Source organism: Hyaena hyaena, unplaced genomic scaffold (genome assembly GCF_003009895.1).
Source record: "Hyaena hyaena isolate Hyena2069 unplaced genomic scaffold, ASM300989v1 scaffold_3, whole genome shotgun sequence".
NCBI classification, from domain to species: Eukaryota; Metazoa; Chordata; class Mammalia; order Carnivora; family Hyaenidae; genus Hyaena; species Hyaena hyaena.
The window spans coordinates 5648105-5671688 of NW_024080635.1; the positions used below are offsets into that span (position 1 = coordinate 5648105).

General features: G+C 52.9%; 1 protein-coding gene across 5 annotated transcripts; it reads left to right on the forward strand.

Annotated features, from left to right (window-relative positions):
- The first annotated feature begins 1529 nt into the window (after nucleotides 1-1529).
- On the forward strand, nucleotides 1530-22153 carry FGR (FGR proto-oncogene, Src family tyrosine kinase). Of its 5 annotated transcripts, none has more exons than XM_039233263.1 (13): nucleotides 1530-1817; nucleotides 10282-10344; nucleotides 11328-11560; nucleotides 12057-12159; nucleotides 12986-13084; nucleotides 16939-17042; nucleotides 17532-17681; nucleotides 18386-18541; nucleotides 18627-18806; nucleotides 19395-19471; nucleotides 19724-19877; nucleotides 21137-21268; nucleotides 21379-22153. In XM_039233263.1, exons 3-13 carry the CDS (start codon nucleotides 11341-11343, stop codon nucleotides 21585-21587), a joined length of 1584 nt encoding a protein of 527 aa, XP_039089194.1. In that variant the 5' UTR covers nucleotides 1530-1817; nucleotides 10282-10344; nucleotides 11328-11340; the 3' UTR covers nucleotides 21588-22153. The 5 variants fall into 5 exon arrangements, with proteins under 5 accessions (XP_039089194.1, XP_039089179.1, XP_039089209.1 ...); XM_039233248.1 differs by lacking the exon at nucleotides 1530-1817 and adding an exon at nucleotides 2284-2380; XM_039233278.1 differs by lacking the exon at nucleotides 1530-1817 and adding an exon at nucleotides 2284-2380 and having other exon boundaries at nucleotides 11331-11560.
- The last annotated feature ends 1431 nt before the right edge of the window (nucleotides 22154-23584 follow it).

Consider the following 23584-nt stretch of genomic DNA (forward strand, 5'->3'; position numbering starts at 1 on the left):
TGGGCGGCCATGGCAAAACACTTGAATTTTATTATTCTTTGTTACTATTGCATTTTATTTTATTCTTATCACTCCAAGCAAACTGGGAGGGAAGCCACAGGGAGAATTTTAAGCGAGGGACTTATGGGATCTAATTTGTATTTTATTTTTATTTTTATTTTTTTTTTTAAATATTTTTATTTATTTCTAGGAGAGAGAGAGAGAGACAGTGTGAGCAGGGGAGGGTCAGAGAGAGAGGGAGTCACAGACTGAAACAGGCTCCAGGCTCTGAGCTGGCAGTCAGCACAGAGCCCGACGCGGGGCTCGAACTGCGAGATCATGACCTAAGCAAAAGTAGGACACTTAACCGACTAAGCCACCCAGGTGCCCCTCTAATTTGTATTTTAAAAGCATAAGCAGGGGCACCTGGCTGGCTCAGTCAATACAGCACAGGACTCTTGAACTCAGGATTGTGAGTTCTAGCCCCATGGTGGGTGTAGAGATTACTTAAAAAGACATTTAAAACAAATAAAAGCATAAGCAGTTTCGTTCTTCTATTCATTTGCTTATTAAGTCATTGATTCTTGAATTTTTCATTCATTCTTTAATTCTTACCTCCAATTATTTATTTTTCATTGGGCTTTCCTTTGTTAGCCTGTTAATTCCTTTGTTCCTTGATGGATCCATGCATTCCTGTGCCCAGAGAACATGTTACTCTGTGTACTACCCTAGGGGCTGGGAGCGTTGATAAGAGTCAGACTCAGTCCTTGTCCTTGAGGAAAACCCAGGAACCAGTGGTCACCAAGTAGCAGGTGCTGCCGATGGGGGTGGTGGTCAGAGAAGGGCTGCTGAGGAGCCAGAACTTGAAGGATGACAGAGAGAGCCTGATAGATTGGGGATCTCTTAGGGACAGGGACCAGTCTCATTAATCTCTGTGTTCCCGAAGCCTGGTACCTGACAGGCAATAATTAATATTTGTTTGTTTGTTAAGTAAATATGTGGACCAATAGCCAGTTAGGTGGTGTTTGCCGGTGGCTGTGATGCTGCGCTGCCAATGTGAGGCCGCTGTTCCCAAGTCCCTGCATTTCTACCTCCTCCCGTTTCTTCCTTCCCATCCCTCCTTTCATTGTGCTAAGAGAAAAGCATCCTTCCGTACATCCCACAGTCACACTGGGACATACCTGAGCATGTGTGCACAGCACACTCTCACACACATACACACACATTCACACACATCCCTGCTCATATGTAGAAACACACGTGCCTGCGAAAGGTGTCCCAGTCATTGATTCCAACATTGCAGTCATCGACTCCATTGCCTATAATCACACACACAAGTGTGCACTCACACACACACACACACACACACCTGGGCTCACACACCCTCCCTGCCATCTCATATCCTGAACACACATACTTCACCAAATGGCCCTCCCACTCACATCTCCTCCCCAGAGGAGGAGGGGTTTTCCTGGCCCTCGATTTAAGGCTGAACAGTAACAGTGGAGGGAGGGAGGATTGAACCCCAAGTGTGTGCTTGGGGGGGGGTGTCAGGGATCCCTCCTAGTCAGAAAGGCTGGAACTAAGGATGACACTCAAGTTTCTCTAAATCTTGGGTGTGTGCGGGAGGCTGACACGCTTCCCTCCCTCGGTGTGGCCTGAGAGCCGATTCCTCCGAAAAGCGGTTTCCGAGGAGAAGGGTCCCCCGCACTCCCCACCGCCCTACATCCCTGTGCCCCCACTTATCCGGCTCCTGTGGGAGGCAAGGCAAGGCGATTGGATCCGCAGTGGCTCGGGTGACAGCAATCTGAATTCAACGCGGGCTGTGGAGAACTTGGGTAAGGCCTGCCCGCATCTGGTCCTCAGTTTTCCCAGCTGCGAAAGGGGGTGGGGGTGGGCTTCGGCTATACGGAAAAGCGGCTTCTTCACCTGAAATCCAATCAGTCTAAAAAAACAGGTGCTTCTAGGGGCGGGGAGCGGGGGCGGAAGCGGGGGAACCTGCCCCTTTGGAGGGGCCCCTCGGGAAGGCTGTGCTGGGGGTTCGGGTCTGGGGGAGAAGCTGGGGTGCCGGGAGAGGGCTGGGAGAGCCGAACCCGGGTAACCCGGGGGAGGCGGGAAGTGGGAGCAGGCGGGCCTGGGATTTGAGGGCCCCTCCCCCCGGGCCGCCGGCTCGGAGCTGGGGCGTGCCTGGGACTTTTCCCCGTCGCCGCCGCCGTCACCGCCGCAGGGCTGCAATAAGAGAAGTCCGCGGCGGCTTCCTCCTCCCCTGCGCGGGCGGCGGTCCGAGGCCCGCGGCTCCCCAGTTCCCCGCCCCCGCCCCCCGCGGCGTCTGCACTCGCGGCTGCTGGGAGCCCGGCTGGCTCTCCTGGGGTCTGTCCGAGGCGGCCTCCCCTGGGACCAGGTAGGCGGCCGTCAGGTGGGGCCCGACGGCGGCGTGAGCAGAGCCGAGCGAGCTGCGGGTCAAAGGGACCCCCCCCCCCGAAAAGGACCTAAAGAGGAAAACTGAGGAGACCTGGAGAAAGAGACTGATAAAATCAGGGGTGTGTGTGTGTGAAGGAATATGGAGAAAGCAGATCGAAGGGAAACCCCCCCTCAAAAAAGTCTGGTAGGGAAAACAGAGGGAACCTGTAGAGTGAAAGTAATAGAATTTGGGAAGGGGGCTGAGTCAGGGGAGAGGGACTAAGGGGACTCTCCCAAAAGGGGCTGGGGGAATAAACTGAGCGGACCTTGAAAGTGAGGATCTGGGAAGAAGCTAGAAAGGTCTGGAAGAGGGGAACTAGGTGCGGGGGGAGGGGGGCGCTGCTGGGAAGACCAGGTGAGAGAGTTTGCAGGAGGACGTCAAGGAGAATCATTTCTGGAGAACGCACGGAGTGAGGCACAATCCTGGGGGTCCAGGAAGCCCCCCTATCCCAAATCAGCAGAAGTCGAGGGTGAGGCCTGCAGCCGGGAGGGGCGGGGAAGCAGCCAAAATTGCAGCCCCCTGAACTTTCCCGCCCCGGCACTGGTGGGAGGGTCGCGGATGGCTAGGGGACTCCTCCAAGGCGCTAGAGGCGTGGGTCCCGGCTTCCTGGGGAAGTCCCCGCCCTCAGCAGGGATGGGCCCCTCTGGGTGCCCCCTTCCCACCTCCAGTGGCAGTCTCGGTCCACGTTCCCCTCGGGATCCGGGAATTGCTGGCAGCCCCGACGGAAATCCTGCTTTTGACCGCGATTGCCCGGAGGGGCTGTCTCCGTAGCAACCAGAGGGTGGAGAGGCCGAGACCAGCGCTTGGCTGCTGTTGGTCGCGTTGCCAACGCAGCCCCCTTTGGTACCCCCTCCGCCCCCATTTTGGGTCCTCAGTCAGGGGCAGGCTTCTGGACAGAGGCGTAAGGCAATGCTGCGAAGCGTTCGGGCATCCGGGGGCGAGGATCTGCAGTCGGAAGGAACTTAGCCAGACTGGGCCCTGGATGGCTGTGTGACTTTAGGCAAGTTAGAGGACTTCCCTGGGCCTCATTTTCCTCATTCGAATTATGGGGGGAAATCACCTCAGCCCCTACTCAGCCCCCATCCCCCCATCCATCCCAAATCCCCAGAATCAGGTGCAGAATCTCAAAAGCATGGAGTGGGTACAGAAAGCCCGACAGGGCCTCAGGGACCAGCACACATGTGACATCTAGTAAAGAAATGTTTGTGGATCTGTCGAAGTGCCATACTGGGAAAGTCAGCAGATTTGAGGTCAGTCCCCCACCCCCGATGGTGCTGCACCCAGTGACCCCTGAGCCTTTTGGCCTCCTTCCATCTGTGGGGCAATGAGAAAGGAGGGCTCCGCTCTCACTTCACAGATGGGAAGATGGAGCATCAAGAGTCTAGGACTGACAGGGCCAGCAGCAGGGATTTGAAGCCAGGGCACCTTTTTTTTTTTTTTAATGTTTATTTATTTTTGAGAGAGAGACAGAGCATGAGTGGGTGAGGGGCAGAGAGAGGGAGACACAGAACCCGAAGCAGGCTCCAGGCTCCAAGCCATCAGCAAAGAGGCTGATGGCGTGGGGCTCAAATCCACAAACTGTCAGATCATGACCTGAGCGAAGTCAGGCGCTGACTAAGTGAGCCAGCCAGGTGCCCCCGGGGCATCTCATCCCTGCAGTCCCTGCCAAGGTGAAGGAAGTAGCCAGAGCTGAGGCCTGCATCCCCGCCCCCTCCTACTAAATCCCCTGCAGGCCTGTGGAAAGGGGAGTGGGTGAGTGGGGAATGGTGGAAGAAGGTGGGGTGTTCATGGGCTGCATGGCTGGTTCCGGCTCCCCAGCGGGCCGAAGCTGTGAGTGACGTGTCAGGATGTTGTGAGGTTCGGGCTTTGAGTGAATGAGCATGAGCCTGTGAGCATGTGTGGGTGTGAGGGTTCTCTACAGCCACCTGGGGCTAATGTGGCAAAGGAAGTGGCCAGACCTTGGGAGGCTGGGGGGAGGGGCGACTCCAGAGCTGGGGAAGGAGAAGCCGGGACTCCTTGTGCACCAAGTGGACCAGCAGGCCAGCAGATCCCTCTAGTTTAAGAGTTTGGGCTGGTTTAAGGTGGAACCAGGGAAGAAGGCTTCCTGTCTGGAAGACTCCTATTCCCTCAGCTCCCCCTGAACCACCCATGGCCCCCATCTCCCCAAAACCTTGAAGCCTTAAATACCTTTATTTTAGAAGCTGGTGGGGGTGACTTTTTAGCAATAGATGAGAATTCACCATTACCCACACAAGTGGAGAAAATTCAGCTGACACATTTAGGATGATGTGGAGTAAAACCCGTATGACAAAGAGAGGCCCCCTCATCCACATCCCTCCCCCCCACATACCTGGCTTTACCAGGCAGTAGAGTCTGACTGGGGTATGTCTTCTTAGGCCCTGGGTGTCCAGAGGTAGGGGGTTGTAAGGCCTCAAGAAAGAATGGTGTGGGATGGTTGAGGCTCAAGGAGAGGTGAGGCTTCAGGGAGAGATGGGGGTGAGTAAGGACACTGGAGTTCAGTGAGGGGTGGAAGGCCTCTTCGGGTGAGGGATGGAAGCCTTGGGGAGGGGGAGGGTCTTGGTGAGGGGATGGGAGTCAGTGAGGCTGACTGAGACTTGTGCCCTGCTCCTGGCTGGCCCAGAGCCCTGAAGAGTAGCCGGAACTCTTGCAGGATGGTGGTTTCCTGTGCTGCCCCAAAGTCCCAGTTCCCTCTTTCTGAAATCCGCCCCCCCCCCACCCACCCACCTCCCTTGACTGAACCAGCTCAGCCCTCCCACCTCACCCTGGGAACTTCTCTTTCTTCCCCACCCTTGCCTGCGCCACCTCCCTGGGCCTTGGAGGGGCCTTCCTCAAGGGAAAGGAGCGGAAGTGAAAGTTCACTGAGCACCAGCTGTGTGCCTGGTGCTTTCACATTTGATGTTCAGAAGCAACCCCCAGGGGTAGAGATTTATATTCTTATTTTCTAGGCAAAGAAACTACAGCTCAGAGACGTGAACCAACTTCCTCAATGTCTCAAGCTAGTTGTCAGGTCATGTAGAATCCAGCTTAAATCTGTATCCAGGTCCCGTAGATACTTGGCAGGGGTTGGAAGAGGGGGGCAGGGGAGGGGGGGGCGGGGGAGGGGGGCAGGACATACTGTGTCTACATCAAAGCCCTGACATGACTTGGGGACGTGTGGACCTCAGGAGAGGGTGGGTGGGCCCGGGCCCCTCGGTCCAGGAGTAGCGCTAGGCCACAGGCAGGCTCCCTGCTGAGTGGCCAGCTGCCACATGGCAGGGGTGGCTGGGGGCTGGAAATGTGATGCATATGAGTCAGGGACAGCATGACCTCCTACACAGGCTCTGAAGAATACAGCCACCAGCCACGGTGGGAACTCAACTCTGGACCCGAATTAACAGTCCTGGCTTTGAATCCCCTGTGTGGCTGTTTGACCTTGAGCAAGTCACTTCCCCCACTCCCATCCCCTACACACTAGAGGGAGATGAACTGATAAATGGTCTCTCTCTGGGGAATATTCTAGCTTTCCTGCCTATGGTTTTCAGCTTCACTTGACCACTGCCCGCTGGTCAAGAGCCACATCTCTTCAAGCCTTCCGAACAACACCACAGAAAGTACAGATGGAAAAACTGAAGCTCAGAGGGGCTTATATCATTTCATCCGAGGTCCCAGAGCTAATAATATAAAGAACCGGGATGCCTGGTTTGCTCAGTCGATAGAGCATGTGACTCTTGATCGCGGGGCTGTGAGTTCAAGCACCATGTTGGGCACAGAGCTTACATTGGAAAAAAAAAAAAAAAGTAAAAGAACAGAGTTGGGGCCACACAGAAGGAGGTGTTGAAGACAGGAGCACCTTGGTCTAGGGGTGAACCTCAGCTCTGACACTCACAACCTGATTTTGACACAGATGAGGCTATAAAAACTGATGGTCAACCAGACGTTTAAGGGACATCCTCATAAACCGACCCGAGTTCCTGCAGAATGCTGGTGGCCCCTCTTTGAGCTGCTTGCTCCCAGTGGTAGTAGGCAGCCCGTTCAGTTCTGAGAAGAGAAAAGCTTGAGTTCAGATTCTAAGGGTATGAAAGTCACGGCTGCCTGAGACAATCCAAACTTCCCCTCTCTGGGCTGTAATGAGGACTTAGAGCATGTAGCCGAGGACCTGGCACACAGTAGGTGCTCATTAAGGGACACCTATGACTGCTTCTAGTAGGGCTCCAAAATAGAACGGTGCTTACAGTGGAATTAGAGCCAAATGGACTGGGGTTGCATTTTACTCTCCCTTTACTTAGTGTGTAATCTTGAGGCAATTACCGCACCTCTCTGTGACTCAGTTTGCTTATCTGTTAAATAGTGATAGTAATAACACCTACTTCCTCAGGTAACTAAAGGAGATTGTGTATGGGAATTGCTTGTCACAATGCCAGGCCCTGGATAAGTGTTTAATAAATTAGACATTTTAGAGAATAATTATTGCCACCCAGACTTCTAGGAAGTCAAATACCCTTGGACTGGCCGCGGAAGAGTCCTGGGGGCTGTTGAAGCACAGAGGACTCAACCTGCTTCCTCTGCCTCTTTCCCTCCGCCTTTGCCTCTTAAGTTCTTGGTCTTTCTCTTCGTTTCTACCTTTCTCTTTTTATGTCTCCAGATCTCTGTTATCTTTCTCTGTCTCATTTCTATCTGTGTCTCTTTCTTTTTCTTTCTTCCTGTCAGCGGGCTGCTGGAGCCAGCTAGCATTGGCTCTGGGGAGCTGATTGTTTGAATCTCTTCCCAGCCCAGCACTCAGGAAGTCACCTCAGCTACTCGAAATCAGCCATGGCGGGAATATTTATACCACAGAAATCAGCAAATGGTACAAATCAGGGTCTTTCTTTTCTTTTGAGAGTCGGTGTGCCAGCACTCCGCACTGTGTTTCTCTTTGTGCCTGTCTTTCTCTTTGAGACTCTCTGAGTCTCTGTCTCTGCCTTCTCTTTCTGTTTCTCCCATTTCTTTCTTTCCTCTGACAAAGCCACAGGAGTGCGGTCACATCCAGCATGGGCCCCTCAATGCCTTGGGCCATGCAGATGCCAAACAGTGTGCACCACCACCTCACCTCACTTCCACCAACCCCCTCAGCAACCTGGTGCTCAGAGAGCCATGCCCGGCCCTGGGTTTCTGTCCCCATCGGGCCTGGGAGCGCCAAGTCCTGAAAGCTGCTCCCCATTGCCTGTTCCCTGCACTGACAGCTCTTCCTCAGCCCACAGAGCCCTCTGCCTCTTTATCAGAGGCTGACAGTTTCTGAACCACCCCCAACTCATTCCAGGCATGCAGAATTTGAGGCTCCCATTCGGCCGATTTTAAAATGTTGTGTGGTAGGCGGGGTACCTGGGTGGCTCAGTCTAAGCGTCCGACTTCGGCTCAGGTTATGATCTCAATGTTCATGAGTTAGAGTTCCATTTTGGGCTCTGCGCTGACAGCACAGAGCCTGGAGCCTGCTTTGGATTCTGTGTCTCCCTCTCTCTCTGCCCCTTCCCTGCTCACACTCTGTCTCTCTGTCTCAAAAGTAAATAAACATTTTAAAAAATTAAAAAAAAATTTTTTTAACAAAATAAAGATGTGGTGGTAGGGAGCCTGGCTGGCTCAGTCAGTGGAACATGTGACTCTTGATCCCGGGGCTATAAGTTCGAGCCCCACATTGGGTGTAGAGCCAACTTAAAACAAAAAGAAGAATTTAAAAAATAAAAATAAAAACGTTGTGGTGATATTTACCTGGGTACTGTTGGAAGTGGCAACCTTGTATCTATGTAGGGACCCAAGAGGTTGTACAAATTTGCGCCTCTTATAGAGAGGTGCTCTGTGTGGGTCTGTGGCTGGGGAGAGGGCTCTGTACAACTCTGTGTGTCCCTCTGGGTGCTCCGTACATCTGTGCCCTCTTGCAGGAGTGGCTGTGATTATCCGCGTCTGTGACCAGACAATGGCGAGAAGTGGTTCAGATTCTGGAGCCCAATGTCAGGATTCATCATGGGCGTGACCTTGGGCCCAAACTCTCTGTGCGTCGGTTGCCTTATCAATATTAGTAACATCTCATAGTGTTGTTTCGAGAATAAAACGTGGCGATATATGTGAAGTGTTTGATCCAGCGGCTGGCACACAGCAAGCGCTATAAACTCTGTATATGTTGTTCTTGTGGGAGAGGCGGTATGCATGGCTGTGTGTACGTGTGCAAATGGCTGAGGGCCGGAGGTGTGTGTATGTGTGGAAGTGGGTGTCCTTGAGATGCGTGTGTAGAGAAGAGTTCAGAGTCTCTGTGGGGTGCTGTGTGCAGCCGAGGTAACGTGTGTATCCAGGAATGCGTCGGGAGGTCTGTGTGGATCTGGCTGTAGGCCCTGTGTGCCCTCTGAGATGTGTGTGTGTCTTCCTGTGAGAAGACCTCCATTCGCACCCTGTATCCTTTGTTTTCATCTTAACCCCTCTGTCCCCTCAGTGCCTGAAATTCCTTTCCTCCCTGCTCCCTGGATGCCCCCAACCTCTACCTATATTCTCTCCCCGGCCCTGACCAGCCCTCGGTGTCCTGGAGCCTTTCAGACACAGCGGTTGCACCCCAGGGGAGGGGTCTTGAGGTGAAGATCGCAGCAATGGCTTAGTGAACACAGGCTATTTTAGGGCTCTTACCACAGCCCGCCTCGCAGTTCACCAGATGGGTGTCACTCCCCCTACACACACAGGAGAATAGTTATGAAGAGTGAGAGGGGCTGATGGGCCTAGAGCGGGGGTCAGGGCATTGATGTGACAGAGCCATCGGCTAGGCAGCTGGCGCTGGTGGAGCCGGGAAGGCTTCCTGGAAGAGGTGAGTGTGCTCAGTAGGAGGGGAGGGACCCAGAGAGAGAAGAGGAGGAGGCTGTCCATAAGGGAACTGGACTTAGGGGTCAAGAAAGGCAAGACGAAGGTCCTCAGCCCCTCTGGGGGAAATCAGGGTTCACTGGGTTGGCCCCACCCTACAACTCTTCATTCCTCTCACATCTTAGGAAACCGAGCCCTCTCCTTAGCAGTTCCTCTCTAAGTGTTGCAATGGCAGAGTTTCTGGTGGGGCGTGGGGAGCCCTTGCTCAATGATCTGCTGCCCTGTTGCTCAGAGAACATAGCTACCAGGAAAGCCTTGGCTTATTTGGGGGTGCTCCCCAAGGGATCTTCGTGGCCCTGGCTTCTGACCTGAGCCTTTTCTTGATGTGTGGATAGGAACAAGCTCTGGAGGTAGGTGTCTGTCTTCACTCTGCCACCAGACGTAACCCTGGGGCTGCTGGGGTTTACGGAGCAGGGGCATCGTATAGAGGGAAGGGGCAGTTTTTAGGATCCAGTGATGGGGGTGCCTAAGAGGGAGCTAGCATGGCTCGATAGAAATCCAATGAAAGGGACGGGTCTAATGCAAAAATATGAGTATCTAACCATGAGTCTGTCCACCTGAGAGGCAGCCCATGTGCCTATGTCTGCGTGTGTCTACGTGTGTCTGCGTGTGAGAGCTTGGGCTCATGTGAGCATTAGTTTGTGCTACTATGTTGGTGTTGGTGAGCTCGCTCATGCAAGTGTACACTGTGGGTGTTGGCGTGTGACTATGTGCCGGTGTGTGTTACTGTATGTGGTGGTGAGTTGGTGTGTCAGGTGGATGTGAGTGTGAGAGAGTTGGTGTGGGTGGTGTGTCCTGCGTGAGGGTGGATGTGTAAGTTTGCCAGGGGCGGTAGGAAGGAAAGTGAAGGCAGAAGTCATGCTGGGACAGAGTCATGCCTGGCTTCCTGAAGAGGGCAGAATCTGGCAGCTGGCTCGCAAGAACCTTGGCAAGCCTTCATCTTCCACGTCCTTCTCTCTCGCCCTCAGGTCTCTGGCCCCTCCCAAGGACCATGCTGCGGCTCCACTGACCCAGGAGTAGGGGCCTGAGGGGTGAGTGCGGAGAGTGGGGACTGAGGGCTTTCAGGGTCAGGAAAACGGGGGGTGGCCTTCCTGAGCCCCACAACTCATCACAGCCCCCTCCTCCTATGTGGGCCCTGTTGCTAGGTAACAGATGGGGGAACCGTAAAGAGGCAGCTTAAGAGGCCAGAGGCTGGACCCACAACAGGAAATGGCCTTGATCCCCCTCCGCAGGGAATCTCCAGGTCCAGACACACAGAGCCCCCACGCACACTCGCACACAAATACGCCTCGGTACGTAGACATGTACATGCACAGAGGGAGACACACACACATACACCCAGAGACATTCAGACATACACGCACACACACACACACAGATACACACACACAGACAGCCCTCCCACGCAGGGCTATACACCTGGTCATGACACACAGACACAGGACATCTGCTCACACAGCCCACCTGCATGCACAGACACACACATGGGAACATACATAAGTACTTGCACAGAAACACGCACATACGTATACAACCTATAAGACATGAACACACACAGAGCCATCACATGCACTGATGTGAACCCACATGCACACACACATACAGACACATTAACATCCACAAGAGGCTGCATAAACACATACAGACACCCACCCACAAATGTGCATATTCACAAATACTTAGAGACACACAAAAGACATACATACACAAGCACTCTGCAGAGTGTCATGAAACCACAACCTGTTGATGGAAAAGAAGGGAAAAATATACAAATCAACGCAGCAGCATCCCAAAGCAGAAAGGCAGTGCATTGAGGGTATACATCCTCTCTCCAAACAAGGCAGTGGGGAGGGAGACCCAAAGGTAACCCTGCACCTTCATCCTTCACTAGGGGGGACCCGGAGAGTGGACACTGCATGCCGGCATGAGTGTGCGTGTGCACGTGTGCACACATGTGTGAGTAGAACGGCACATCCGGCAGGGGCCATAGAGTGAGGTATGCCCCATTCTGTAGCAGGGCACCTGGAATGGGCTGTGTGTTCTGCAAGAAGTTGGAGCCAGAGACCAAGGAGGATGTTGGCCTGGAAGGGGACTACAGGGGCAGTGGGGCTGTGGACCGCTATGGCCCTGACCCTACTCAGGCCCGGGCTGGGTCCTCCTTTGCCCATATCCCCAACTACAACAACTTCCCTACTCAGCCTGCCAGCGCCCCCTTCCTGGATGGGAGCACCATCAGGGGCATCTCAGGTGAGTCCCGTGGGCTGGAGGCAGGCCTTGCCTGGATCGCAGGAGAACCTGGAGGAAAGGGAGACGTCTATAGGAGCCTCCAGTATGGCATGGGAGACACGGCCCTGCTTTCAGAGCACAGTCTGGGGGAGAGTGTGCAGGCCTACCTTCAGAAACCCAGTGTCAACGGGAAACAGAGCTCTGTTCCCATCTGAGAGAGGAACCCTGATGGCAGACCCAAGTGGGAAGTCTTGGTGGGGAAAAGGAGGAGTGGGTGACTTGGGAACTTCCCCCTGGGTGGGTGGGAAGGGCTGGAAGGCATGTGTCCTGAATCCATGGGCAGCCAAGCTGTGAGGCCCCAATCAGAAATCCACTGGACTCTGAAGGCCTTTGGGAACCAGTCACTGCAGGAGCGGGGAGGCACAGAGCCCGTGTGGGGAACAGGATTCTGGGGGTGCAGTCGCCTTGGAGCCCCTGGTCCCATACCCTACTCTGCTGAGTAGCCCTGACTCTGCAGGGACTGGGGTGACCCTGTTCACCGCTCTGTATGACTATGAGGCCCGGACAGAGGACGACCTCACCTTCACCAAGGGTGAGAAGTTCCACATCCTGAACAACACGTAAGTAACCAGGCCACCCAGCTCAGGACATGGCCTGGGCTGGGAACCAGACCCATATAGGAATCCTACCTGTTCCCTCAGAAAGCTCCAGCCTAGTTGGGGACACAGATATGACACTAACAACTCTGAGTAACTGCTGCTATGTAGGGGGGCAGGCACGAGAACATATGGGCACAGAAAGAACACTATATATGGTCTCCAGGGTAGTAGTGATCAGGGAAGGCTTCCTGGAGGAGGTGATTTCTAAGGTGAGGCTAGGAAAAAATGAATAGATGTCGAGGGAAGAGGTGAGAAAAGAGGAGGGGAGCGTGAGAGAGGATGAGAATAAATGGTGACTTCTGGAAACCACCCAGTGGTTCAGTCTAGGTGGCTCATAAAGTATGAGGTGTAGAATGGAGGGAGCAGAAGCTAGAGAGGTGGGTGGAAACAGATTCTGCAGTCCTTTTTAAGCCATGTTGAAGACTCTGGATTTTATCCAGAAGGAAATATGCAGTCATTGGGGGTGGTAGAGGATTTCAGTGGGAAGTGACCGAATTAGCTGTCCACTGCCTACCCAAACCCCAGCCCAGCTGAGAAGCCAGAGGAGATGCCAGAAGGCCTACATAGCCCCAGACATGTTGCTTCTGCAGGGAAAAGTCTCTTGGGGCAGCTACAGTGGCTGAGAGCAGAGCAGACAAAAGCTCCGGTGTGTGTGTGTGTATGTGTGTGTGTGTGTGTGTCCAAGGTGAGGGGCTGGCAGGGCTAGTCTCCACCTGACCCTTTGCATGGCCCCAGGGGGCTCCAGGGGGCTGGGTTGCCACTGACACCCTGTATCATGTGCCTGCAGTGAGGGAGACTGGTGGGAAGCTCGGTCTCTCAGCTCCGGACAAACTGGCTACATTCCCAGCAACTACGTGGCCCCTGTGGACTCCATCCAGGCTGAAGAGTGAGTAGGGGTGGGGAGTGGCTATCCCTATGGACGGGACAAAACCCTGGATTCCAAGGCCACCTCTGAGTCACAGCCCCACTCTAAGCCTATCTTCTTATTTACGATTCTATGAGGTCATTTTGTGAATAAGAGAAGAGAATAATGATGATAATGACAGTAAATAATATTTACGTAGCATGTACCATGTTCTGGGCCCTAGTCAAAGTGCTTTCTGTGTATTAACAGAGTTAGGAACTAATACCCTGTTTTATGAATGAGGCAACTAAGGCGCAGAGAAATGAAATATCCCGCTCAAGTTCACATGGCTAGTAAGTAGGTGGAGCTGGTATTTGAACCCAGATAGTCTGGCTGCATTTGCTAAGCATTTTCCATATTGACTTTCAGTGATAACAGCAGCACATGAACTTTGAAAATTTGTAAAACGCTAAACAATCGCAAGGGGACATTACTTAGAATTAATTCTGTTAAGGGGGCAGGATATTGTCATTCATGGTGTACCTTATAACCTGAGATATGATGACAGTTGCTTTACCTATCCTGAGGCATTTAATTCTCACAATTACATGATTGGCATTATTATTGTCTCCGTTTTACAGATGAGAAAACTGAGGCTCATAAAAGCTTTTTATCTATGTATACCTATATATACATATATGGGGAAAGAAAAGATTGGAGAGACCAGGACTTGGTGACTAATTTGACATTGGGTGATGGGGAGTGGGGAAGAATCAAGGGTGACCCAACGTCTTCTTGAGGAACGGAGTGGGTGAGGGTGCCATTTGCTAAAGTGGGGGACTGCCAGGAGCAGGTATAGGTGTCAGGGTTCTGGGGCTGGGGGACTCATTGGGTTGAGGTTCGCAGAAAGGAACACCCAGGTGGAAGACACTGCCAGGAATCGGATTAGGTTGTGCTTGTAGAAGAGGGGCCCCACCCAGGCCAAGCCAGCCTGCTGAATTAGCCCAGAGGGAGGGGCATCCTTTCCTAGTTGGCATTAAGGCTCTTCACTTGCTGTGGCCCTTGCAGAGACACAGCTGGGCTGGGGTGGAAAGCCGGGGCTCTTCAGAGTGAGGTGACAATTAAAGCTGCATGCGAGGGTGAAGGAAGAGCAGGAGAGTGGGAAAGAGATCGGCCCTGGGACCCAACTTCGGAGGAAAGCTGCCTTAAAGGAGAAGTTGCTGTTGGAAAACCAGGCCAAGCCAAGTCGGAACAGCCAAGAGGGTGGAGGAGAGATTGCAGGAAACAAGAAAGGGAGTGTCAGAGGCTGACACTGGATTTGGCAATGGGGGTGACCTTGGTGAGGGATCTTTCTGTGTGAAGTGGGGGTGGAGGCCAGACAGCAGGACCTGGTAGGGAGTAGGAGGTGAGGAAGTAGAGACCCAAGTGTGAAGTGCTTTATCAAGTGAAGGGGAGGTGAGAGATATAACAGAATGTTGATGGCAAGTTAGGGCTTAGAACAGTTTTGGGGGGAAGGAAGAAACGTGGGCATATGTAGAGGTTGGTGGGATGGAGAGGCTGCCGTGGGGGCTGGTTGGTAGGGGAGAGGTGTCTCTGAGCCGAGGGGAGTAGATGGGGCCCACAGCTCAGGGAGGAGTGAGCCTTCATCTGGGCAAAGTGATAGGAGTCATGGAGGAGAGATCCGGTGAGGGTGCAGAAGGTAGGAGGTTTGGGGGTTCGTGCTGTATCCACACCTTCAAAGCAGTGTCACGAAGCTCTGAGCTCACTTGCTGCAGTGTCATGGTTAAGAGCCGTGCTGTGGTTAAGAGTGCAGGCTCTTGAGCAGACAGCTTGAGTTCCTATTCTGGTAACACAGCTGAAGAGCCTGTGGCCTTGGGCGAGTTGCTTAACCACTAGGTATCTCAATTTCCTCATATGTCTAATGGGGTGGGGGGTTAATAAAGGTACCTACCTCACAATGTTGTTATAAGAATTAAACAGGGGTGCCTGGGTGGCTCAGTCGGTTACGTGCCCAACTCTTGGTTTCGGCTCAGGTCATGATCTCATGGTTTGTGAGTTCACGCCCTGCATCAGGTTATGCACTGACAGCACAGAGCCTACCTGGGAGTCTCTCTCCCCCTCCTCTGCTCTCTCTGTTTCTCAAAATAAATAAACTTTGAAAAGTTCTTTTTTAAGAATTAAATTAGGGGCACCTGGGTGGCTCAGTCAGTTAAGCATCTGACTTCGGCTCAGGTCATGATTTCACCCTCTGGGTTCAAGCCCCGCATTGGACTCTGTGCTGAGCTGTCAGCTCAGAGCCTGGAGCCTGCTTTAGACTCTCTGTCTCCCTCTCTCTCTGCCCCTCCCCTGCTTATGCCCTGTGTCTCCCTTTCTCAAAAAAAGTAAATAAACATTTTACAAATTAAAAAAGAAGAATTAAACGAATACAATACGTATTAAAGAAGAACCTGACATAAGATAAGTGGTATTATGATTATATTAATTATTAAGGAAGTAACTGATATCATGGCTGGGGGCGGGGAGAACAGGGCTTTGAAAAAGCTTGGGAATGTGTCCTATCTACACAGTCCTTCAACAGTTCCTCCTTCCCCATTCTGCCTGCCCACCTGCACACACTCCCCTAGCCAATGCCTTCCCTGTTCCCCAAACTGTGCCTAGAACCCACGTGTGGACTGGCCATTTAGTGATCAAATGACATCTGAATCTTCCTTCTGTGGTACTTCAATCCCCCCAGTATACTTTCACAGTTCATTTAAAGCTACAGTTTGGGGGGGGGGGTGCCTGGGTGGCTCAGTTGGTTAAGCTTCCAGCTCTTGACTTCGTGATCTCAAGGTTCACAAGTTCAAGTCCCACATCAGGCTCTGCATTGACAGTGCAGAACCTGCTTAGGAGTCTGTCTCCCTCTCTCTCTGCCCCTCCCCCCTTGTGTACTCTGTTTCTTTCTCTCTCCCTCTCTCTCTCAAAATAAATAAATATTGTATAAAATTTTTAAAAATGTTTTCTTTATTTTTGAGACAGAGAGAGAGAGAGGAAGAGAGGGGAAGGGCAGAGAGAGGGGGACAGGGGATCTGAAGCAGGCTCCAAACCGACAGCAGTGAGCCCAATGTAGGGCTTGAGCTCATGAACTGTGAGCTCATGACCTGACCTGAAGTCAGACACTCAATTGACTGAGCTACCTGGAGGCCTGCCCCCTGTCAATTTTTTTTTTTTTTTTTTTTTTAAGCTGCAATTTGGTCCCAGGAAGAATATCCAGGAGAGGGGAGGAATGCTTGAGGCTGGAGGTTGAAGTCGATACTTAGAAGAACATCCAAATTTATAAGTGTCAAGGAAAAGCAGCAGTCAGAGCCGGGCAGGAGCAGTCAGAGAGTGGGGAAGAAAAGCAAGAAAAGCCATCATTTGGAAGTCACAGGCGGAAAGGGTTTGGGGGCAGGGGTGAATGTGGGAAGAAGGGTCTGAGAGATTGTCCGGGTAGTGGGAAAAGCCCTAGGCTAGGCAGCGCGGGATTTCAGGTAGACTTCATCAGCCAGTCCTATGGGCAGCTCACTTCCTCTCTCTGAGCCTCAAGTTCCTCATCTATAAAATGAGGCCCTACAGGAGCAGTAGCGATATGCACTAAGGACCTGGTGACACCCCGATGAGGTCACTGGCGACTGGGGTCCTAGCGATTTTAATTGAAGAGAACCACAGAGAATGGAGAGAAGCCTAACTTTTACTGGGTGCTCCTGTGAGTCAACTCTACATTCCTGTCTCCATGCTCCCCATGACCAGGCTGTGAAGCAGGTGTTTGAGCCCCATTTCGTGGGTGAAGAACTGGAATCTTGAGGTAGCTTTTCCCCAGGAGGCTGCGCTGGGGGTTGAACTGGGTGGATCTGACTCTTTCTGGCCCTTCCCAACAGGTGGTACTTTGGAAAGATCGGGAGGAAGGATGCAGAGAGGCAGCTGCTCTCCCTGGGGAACCCCCGGGGGGCCTTCCTCATTCGTGAGAGTGAGACTACCAAAGGTGGGCCCTGGGAAGGGGCAACTGGGAAGCCCAGCCATTGTGGTGGGGCGAGGAGAAGTGGCCAGGGGCTCGGGTCAAGGCCTGGGCCCAGACTGGGACAGGGATGGAGGGGCAGAGATAAGACTGGGACCAGGTTTGGGGTGCCTGGGTGGCTTAGTCAGTTAAGCGTCCGACTTTCACTTAGGTCATGATCTCGCGGTTCGTGTGTTCGAGCCCCGCGTCGGGCTCTGTGCTGACTGCCAGCTCAGAGCCTGGAGCCTGTTTCAGTCTGTGACTCCCTCTCTCTCTGACCCTCCCCTGCTCACACTGTCTCTCTCTCTCTCCTAGAAATAAATAAAACATTAAAAAAAATTAAAAAAAAAAAAAGACTGGGACCGGGTTCAAGGGATGTGGCCATCCAAATTCTGAGTCCTCAGGCATTTGAGCCTCTCTGCCTCCCATATCAGGAGTGGGGAGGGAAGCAGCCTTGAAGGTGACCCTTCCCCACAGGTGGCTACTCCCTGTCCATCCGTGATTGGGACGAGGCCAGAGGCGACCATGTGAAGCATTACAAAATCCGGAAGCTGGACACAGGTGGCTACTACATCACCACACGGGCCCAGTTCAACTCCGTGCAGGAGCTGGTACAGCACTATGTTGGTGAGGCTGACCCTGGGGGCTGGTGTGCGCTTCGGGTCTCTGAATTAGGGACCCACTGAGAATTAGGCCAGAGAAGGAAAAGGGCTACCAAAGCAGTAGAGCCTGGGGCAGAACTGGAACCCTAGTTCTGGGTTTCCAGCCCAGAACCCTTTGTAGGATTCCAGGGAAAACAGGGGTGAGACTGTCAACGTCCAAAGGGCGCCCCCTAATGTCCAAGCTGGGTAGGAGGCTGAACGTGGCCGACTTGCAGGATGGGCTGATGGGTTGAGAGGAAGCTGGGAATCAATGCCTAGGGTTCTGCTTTGGTTGATTAGGCCAAAGATGAGGTCCATGGAAGGGTGAAGGCCTCATGTCCACATCTTTGTCTGGAATCCCCAACTCCATTTCTACCTGTTAGAATCCCTTAACCTTGGAGGCCTAGCTGGAGGCCACCTCCTATGGGAAGGATCCCCACCCCCTACCCCCACCCCCTGGCCCAGTCCCTGCAGGGATCAACTCTCCCTCTCCACCTCCTTCCTTGGACAGGAACATATTCACCTACTCAGTGGATCATGTCTTCAGCCCCAGCCTGTGACCTCATCTGTGGCCTAGTTCCTTTCCACTAGTTTCAGAGGGGGTTGGGGGGAGCCTGGGATGGGATGAGGAATGTGTGGGGCGTCCTGGGCTGCCTGTGACCTTCAACACCTCCCACCCCCGCTCCTCAGAGGTGAACGATGGGCTATGCCACCTGCTCACAGCGGCCTGCACCACCATGAAGCCACAGACAATGGGCCTGGCCAAGGACGCCTGGGAGATCAGCCGCAGCTCCATCACGCTCCAGCGCCGGCTAGGCACCGGCTGCTTCGGAGACGTGTGGCTGGGTACGGAGGTCCTGAGGCCCTGGGGGCTGGGCGAGGGCTTGGGACCTCCGGGAGCCCGTGCTGACAAACCGAGGCCACCTGGCAGGCACGTGGAACGGCAGCACGAAGGTGGCGGTCAAGACGCTGAAGCCGGGCACCATGTCCCCAAAGGCCTTCCTGGAGGAGGCGCAGGTCATGAAGCTGCTGCGGCACGACAAGCTGGTGCAGCTGTACGCCGTGGTGTCAGAGGAGCCCATCTACATCGTGACAGAGTTCATGTGCCACGGTGAGGGGCGGGGTCAGGAGGCGGAGTCCGGGAGGGCGGGGTTTGGGTCGAAGGTCAGATGGGAATCTCTGGGGGAGGGCCGCGAGTGGCGAACTGTGACGGGACAGGGGACTTTGGGCAGTCGGAGAGCGAGGCTGGGCTGAGTGAAACCACGTGAGTGCTGGTAGTGGGGCGGGTCCAAGGAAGACCGGCCGGCGCTGGAGCTAGGGCTGGGGGTGGGGCCTCGGCCGTGGCCGGGGTGGGAGGAGTGGGGATGGGGGTGGGTCCCATGGTGGGTGGGGCTTGGGTGAGTAAAGAGCGAATCTGTGAAGAGGCAGGGTCTGGGGCGGGGTCGAGTGGGGCGTGTCTAGGGGGACCGAGGAGGACACGAAGTGAGCTGTTGGCAGAGTCCGGGTGTCTGTGGGACCCGGGCCTGGGCGAGACCTGTGAGGGATCGAGGCACCTGGTAGGATGCTGAGTGTGGACGGATCTAAGAGAGAGGGCTGGGAACGGGGCAGGGCCAAGCTCTGTGAGAGCGGATCGGACAGGGGCGGGGCCGCCTGGAGCGGGTAGTCTTATGCGGCTGATTTTCTGAGTTCCTTTCCTCAGGTAGCTTGCTGGAGTTCCTGAAGGACCGGGAGGGCCAGAATTTGGCACTGCCCCAGTTGGTGGACATGGCAGCCCAGGTAAACTGGAACAGCAGCCTTTATCTCAGACTCCGCCCCTATTAACTTTCCACAAATCCTTGTGCCCTCAAACACCTACTCTACCCCTGGAAGTACAGTCCCATCCACTGGATCATCTGTGCCACCTGAGGCACGACACTGCCCATCTCTTTGCCTCAGTCTCCTCATCTGGAAAGTGGGTTTTTCAAATGATCTCTCACACAAGCCATGGTGTTCTCATCTCTCCATACCTTGCCGCCCCCCCCCCCCCAGGTAGCTGAGGGCATGGCCTACATGGAGCGCATGAACTATATTCACCGCGACCTGAGGGCAGCCAACATCCTTGTTGGGGAACGGCTGGTGTGCAAGATCGCTGACTTTGGGCTGGCCCGTCTCATTGAGGATAATGAGTACAATCCCCGGCAAGGTACCCTGTCTCTCCTCACCTTTCAAGAGCTCCCTATTATACCAAGGGGATGCTGCAAGGCATAAACATACACAGGAATTCGCCCCCCCTCCCCAACTCCCAGGCTATCCCCAGTACTCCCATCCTGATGTAGTATAAGAAGCAACTCTGAGTTCAAATCCCAGCTCCTCTGCTTACCAGACAAGTGGCCTTGGGCAAGTCACCTAATCTCTGTGAGCTATTTTTCTCTCATTTATAAAATGAAAATATTCAGACAACAGCAAGACAACAGATGTATGTCAGGCACTACTGTAATTCTCAAGTGAAAGACAATAGAGTGTAATGATAGAAACTCTGTAACCAGAATGCCTGGGAATGAATCCTAGTCACTTGTAAGCTATATGACCTGGGCAAGTTACTTAACTACTCATCGCCTCCTTTTCTAAATCTGTACAATGGGGATAATTAGTATCTACCTCATAGGTTTTTTTTGTGAGGGCTAGATGAGTTAATGCATGTAAATCACCTTAAAACAGTGCCTGACAAGGATGCCTAGCGGTTCAGATGGAAGAGTGCGTGACTGTTAATTTCGGGGTCATGAGGCCCAACATGAGCCCCATGTTGGATGTAGAGATTACTTAAGTAAATAAAAACTTTAAAACAAACAAACAAAAATAGTGCCAGGTATGTAGTAAAGGCCATACAAGTGTTAGCTTTTATTATTATGAGAATTATTACAATGTTTGTAAAGTGCTCAATACTATATTAGATACATAGTAAATGCTGGCTACATACCAGGTCCTTTCTGTAATGCTCAGAGACCTCTCTAGAGCCCCCAATCCTAAACGCAACATTATCTCTCTCTGTCTTTTAAAAGTTTATTTAGAGGCACCTGGGTGGCTCAGTTGGTTAAGCTTCCAACTTCGGCTCACGTCATGATCTCACGGTTTGTGAGTTCGAGCCTCGCATTGGGTTCTGTGCTGACAGCTCAGAGCCTGGAGCCTCCTTCAGATTCTGTGTCTCCTCCTCTCTCTGCCCTTCCCATGCTCATGCCCTGTCTCTCTCTGTCTCTCAATAATAAGTAAAAAAGTTTAAAAAAAATTTTTAAGTTTATTTAAATAACCTTTTCACCCAATGTGGCGCTCAAACTCATACCCCAAGATCAAAAGTCGCATGCTCTTTCAACTGAGCCAGCCAGGCGCCTCTACACACCATTCTCTTAATTCAGCTGTTCTCAGGGACCCCCTCAATAACTCTCCCTTCTCTCCCAATCTCTCCAGGGGCCAAGTTCCCCATCAAGTGGACAGCCCCAGAGGCTGCTCTCTTTGGCAAATTCACCATCAAGTCAGATGTGTGGTCCTTTGGGATCCTGCTCACTGAACTCATCAGCAAGGGCCGAGTTCCCTACCCAGGTTTGCTGGGGTGGGAGGGTTGAAGGGTGGGTGGTCACCGGAAGGGCTTCCTCCTGGCTGCCTCTTTGGGAGGGGCTAAATACCCTGACTAACGGAGCCCCACCCCCTAGGCATGAACAACCGGGAAGTGTTGGAACAGGTGGAGCATGGTTACCACATGCCGTGCCCCCCGGGCTGCCCGGCATCCCTGTACGAGGCCATGGAGCAGACCTGGCGTCTGGACCCGGAGGAGAGGCCTACCTTTGAGTACCTGCAGGCCTTCCTTGAGGACTACTTCACCTCCACGGAACCCCAGTACCAGCCTGGGGATCAGACATAGCCTATTTGAGCATCAGTCGCCTTTCTGGGGTGCCCACCAATCCCTTCCAATCCCTAGGGCTCTGGTCCCAAAGCCCTAAGGCTCAGACCCCTACAGGGGCCTAGCAGGTCAGAGCAAGCAGGTTGCCCTGACACCATCTAGGACAACGCACTCATTTTAAAGATGGGGTAAATCAAGGCGCAGAGATCATCCCTCACTCTGGCCCCAAGCACTGTTTCTCCCCTTCCAACTTAGACCCCTACCTTTAGGCTCTCTTCCCACCTCTCCCCCAAAAGGAATGCTTAGACTTTGTCTAGTTATTTATAAAACTGTATGTCCTTTCCCTCACTTACCTCCTATTCCTGCTTTTTAAAATCCTGTCATCCCACCGTGAATTCACCTTCAACTCAGTTCTCTTGTGTCTATAAGTTGCAAAGACAGGGAAAGTCTTTCCTGCTGGGTGGACACTGGAGTCCAGGATTGGGGTCCAAGCCCAGGGTGAGGGAGAGGCTTGCTGAGGACTCACCACTTCTCTGAATCGTGTGCGTGTTCATTGATTTTGTAAATAAGAAAAGTGATAATATGAATCCTTGAGCCATGAAAATCCCTTCTGTTAGGGCGAATGGTGGCCAGAGGAAGGTGAGTGTGACTGCTTTGGCTGCTGGCAGGAGGGGGTGGTGAGAGAGTACCCTAGTGCCTACTAAACACAAGGAACTTAAAGTGTGTTTTAGGATACCCAAAAGTCCTGATGCTTGTCCCCATGTGAGATTAGGACAAATTTAGAGATGGATACAGAAGATAGGCAACTGGAGATCAAAATGTCCCCTTCATTACTGAAGTGGCTTTCCATCTGTGTGCAGTGGGTTTGCTCATTCTTTACTTGATTTCAGCAGATACACCATTCCTCACAGGCACAAGAGCAGAACCTTAGTCCTCTTCTGATGGGGGCAATGGGGAAGACAATGGACCCTCTGCCGTTCCCCAAGGTGGTACAGAAGGGAGGGGAGGGGAAGAGAGAGGTCTGAGAGCTAGTCTAGCTCATTGGATTTCACTCCAGGCGTCTCTGCCTGCGCGAGGGGGCTCTGGAGAGGTTTGAAGGCAGTTTTATTTGACACAATGACCGAGGGCTCCTACAGGCATGTAGTGGGCAGGGATTAGGGGCGCTATACAATGCGCCACGCACCTGTGCAGTGAAGAATTGTCCCATGCCCTTGCCGCAGATTTGAGAGACTTTGGCAGCTGATGTGCCTCCAAGTGGAAACAAAAGGAACAGAGAATAAGGGTCCCCACCTCTCCCATCAGGAAATCATTGACCCCTAGCTTACTAAGGGGAAAGGATGGAGTCTGGGAGCTAGGAATTGCTGCCGCAGCTGGCAATTACTAAGCATTAACTCTGGAAGGGCCCTTTGCTAGGCACGACCCCAGAAAAACAAACACGAACAAGACCTGTCTCTGTTCCGGAGGAGATCACAGCCAGACTTGGGAGAAATCATAGTCATAACAAGAACTCACTTATTAAGTGTCTGCTGCATGCCAGATGTGTTTACATCCATCTTTTCACTGAATCCAGTTCTGAGTCTGAGTCTATGATTAGCCCCCACTTACAGATGAGGAAACAGAGGCTCAGGGGTTATATGAAGTACCATGTTCACACAGGTGCGTGTGACAGAGCTGGGACTTGAACTTGGGTCTCATACCAAGGCCCATGATCTTTCTAGACGCTGAGCTTTGGGAAGAGATCTTATCAGCCCCAAGTAGATATTGGAGGATCCTCCTCCCTCTAGATATTGGTAGAAAGAGTCCCTGGAAATGCCCCCAAGTTGAGCATCCTAAGGAAAGGGGACAAGGTGGCCACTGCAGACTGGGAATTCCTCGTGCTTAACCCTGTGCTGGCGACTGCTGAATGGGAGCCGTAAGGTGGAGAGAGGCCAAGTGGCTGCTGAGAGAGGTGGTCACAGGGGTGGGACACTTAGCTCTGCACACGCAATCTCAGGGGCCATGACTTCCCAAGAGCCATT